This window comes from Austrofundulus limnaeus, unplaced genomic scaffold, assembly GCF_001266775.1.
Source record: "Austrofundulus limnaeus strain Quisiro unplaced genomic scaffold, Austrofundulus_limnaeus-1.0 Scaffold57, whole genome shotgun sequence".
Taxonomy (NCBI): Eukaryota; Metazoa; Chordata; class Actinopteri; order Cyprinodontiformes; family Rivulidae; genus Austrofundulus; species Austrofundulus limnaeus.
The window spans coordinates 312087-314232 of record NW_013952459.1 but is presented as its reverse complement, the minus strand read 5'-3'; the positions used below and the strand labels follow the sequence as shown (position 1 = coordinate 314232).

At 50.4% G+C, this 2146-nt stretch overlaps 1 protein-coding gene across 1 annotated transcript in view; it reads right to left on the bottom strand.

Moving 5' to 3' along the window:
• The window catches only part of smad7 (SMAD family member 7), a 16826-nt gene extending 15146 nt beyond the window's left edge, over positions 1-1680 (bottom strand). Inside the window, exon 1 of the mRNA XM_014009328.1 lies at positions 275-1680. Coding sequence (XP_013864782.1) covers positions 275-776 — 502 coding nt within the window. The 5' untranslated portion in view covers positions 777-1680. The remainder of the gene's footprint in view (positions 1-274) is intronic.
• Positions 1681-2146: the final 466 nt, after the last annotated feature.

Sequence of the window (2146 nt, the reverse complement as noted above, 5' to 3'; positions counted from 1 at the left end):
CACACACACACACACACACACACATTCTCTCCTCCAGCAGAATGAAAAGAAACACTCGAGTCAAGTTTGACCTTATGGAAACTTAAGCCCACTGTGCCAGAGAGGTGATGTCATCTGAATTAGGCTAATTAGTCCTTAAGGGAGTGGAACTCTGAAATCCATTTAAGGTTAAATTAAGTCCAATCTGAACAGAATTAAACCCATTTTTTTTCCAGGATTTGTTCAAATAATAATAATAATAAAAAAGAAAGAAAAGGGGGAAAAAACAGCTCACCGAGTTCACAAAGTCTGCTCATGTGGTGCGGGTTGCAGCAAACTGGGTCTGGGTTTGTTTTCCCGTAGGATTCACAGCAAGACAGCCTCTTGAGCTCCGAGGAATGCCTGAGGTCCGGCCACCTGAACACTTTGTAGAGCAGCATAGGGAGGGAGTAAGACTGCTGACCCACTTTGGCGTCCACCTTGCTGGGCAGGAGCAAGCAGGGGCTCCGGGCTCCCCCCTTGGACTCCACCGCCTGCAGCAGCGCCTCTAAGTGTTTCTCCTTGATCTTTTTCAGCACCGAGTGGGTCAGCGCCTTCAGTTCAGCCTCGGTGCCGGCGCCGGACTTGGCCACCTTGCCTGTCGCTTTGCCCATGCAGCAGCCGGCCCCGGAGCCATGATCGTGACGCGTCCCTCCGCCTCCTCCTCCTCCTCCTCTGTCCGCCTCCCCGTCGCCCTCCACGGGCGCGCGGCTCCTCCAGAGTCGCCGGACGAGCCCCGATCGTTTGGTCCTAAACATGCGGGACGAAAAGAGGGTTTCCCGGCTAAAGAACGAGCATGGTGTCCGCAAATCATGAAGATTCCGGGATCCGAGTCCAGGCAGCGACAAGCAGCCGGAGAGAAGACGGTGGAAAAGCTGGGAGCTGGAGAAGCAGAGGAAATCTGTAGCATGCGCCAGTCTCCGTGGTGGGGGTTTCTTCTGCAGACAGGATCTTTAAAAAAAAATAAATAAATAAAAAGTCAGGGGACAGTCAGCTTTTCCCTCAGGGGATGGATCACCATTCCACCCTCAGGCAGCTGAGAAAATCTTCCCAACAGAAAAAAGGGCTGCTGCATGCAGATTAGACCAGTCTCCGTGCAGGTTTTCAGTGAATAACCAGTGTCGGAAATCTCCCCATCAGCCGTGCACGAGCTGCTGTGGACATGACACAAAAAACTGGGGCCTAATTAAGCCTCAACTCTGGCGGCAATTATCCCGTGAAAACCGGAGCTCGAAGCCGCTGCGTGTTCGTGAGCATTAATCCACAAAATCCTTCTCCGACCCGGCTCGACCGAGGATCGCTGTCGTTCCGTCTTTATCCGCCAGTCCCTCTGCTGAGGATGCTTTCTCACTGGCCGGGGGGTGAGAGAGAGAGAGAGGGAGAGAGCCTCGTCCCGGGGAAGCAAATCCACGTCTGAGTCCCTCGACTTGTGGGGGGAGTTAAAAGACGCGCAGGAAGCGAGAGAGACCCCTCTCGTCCACGCGCCAAACAAGCTGTAATGTTTTTGTTTTTTAATTCAGCAAACGAGTTCCCTTCTATCCAGCCTTCCTTTCGGTGAGCTCGCACGAAGTTTCCGTGGCTGAGTGTGGCAGAAAAATGGAGGTGGAGGGGGGGTAAAGGGTTTTCTCTCTCTCTCTTTCTCTCTCTCTCTCTGTCTGTAAATGAGGCGGATGGTTTGGGTGCCCTTCCTCCCCGTCTCCAGTCTCCAGTGCGCATTGACGCGCCCGGTCACGTGTGCGTCTAGACACCCTGTCGCTTAAAAGAAATGTGATTGTGTGTTGCGCAAACAACAGATCAAGTAAAGAGCCCGCGGCGCGCGCGTGCACGCACGCACGCACGCACACACACACGCACACACGCACACACACACGCACACACACACACAAACACAAAATCAAAAAAGGGCAAAACTCAAGAAAAGTAGGTTAGGAAGCACATCAAAGAAACATATTAGTTTAAAAACATGAGTTCTTTTTTAGTGAAAGGAAAATTATTTAGTAAAATTCAGTAACTTTTATCTTTACAGGCAAATATTTTAATATTTTATCAGGATAAATGATAAAATATAACTTTTTTAGATATGGTATTTCTTTGTGTGTATTTGATGTGTTTTATTATCTGTTGAAGC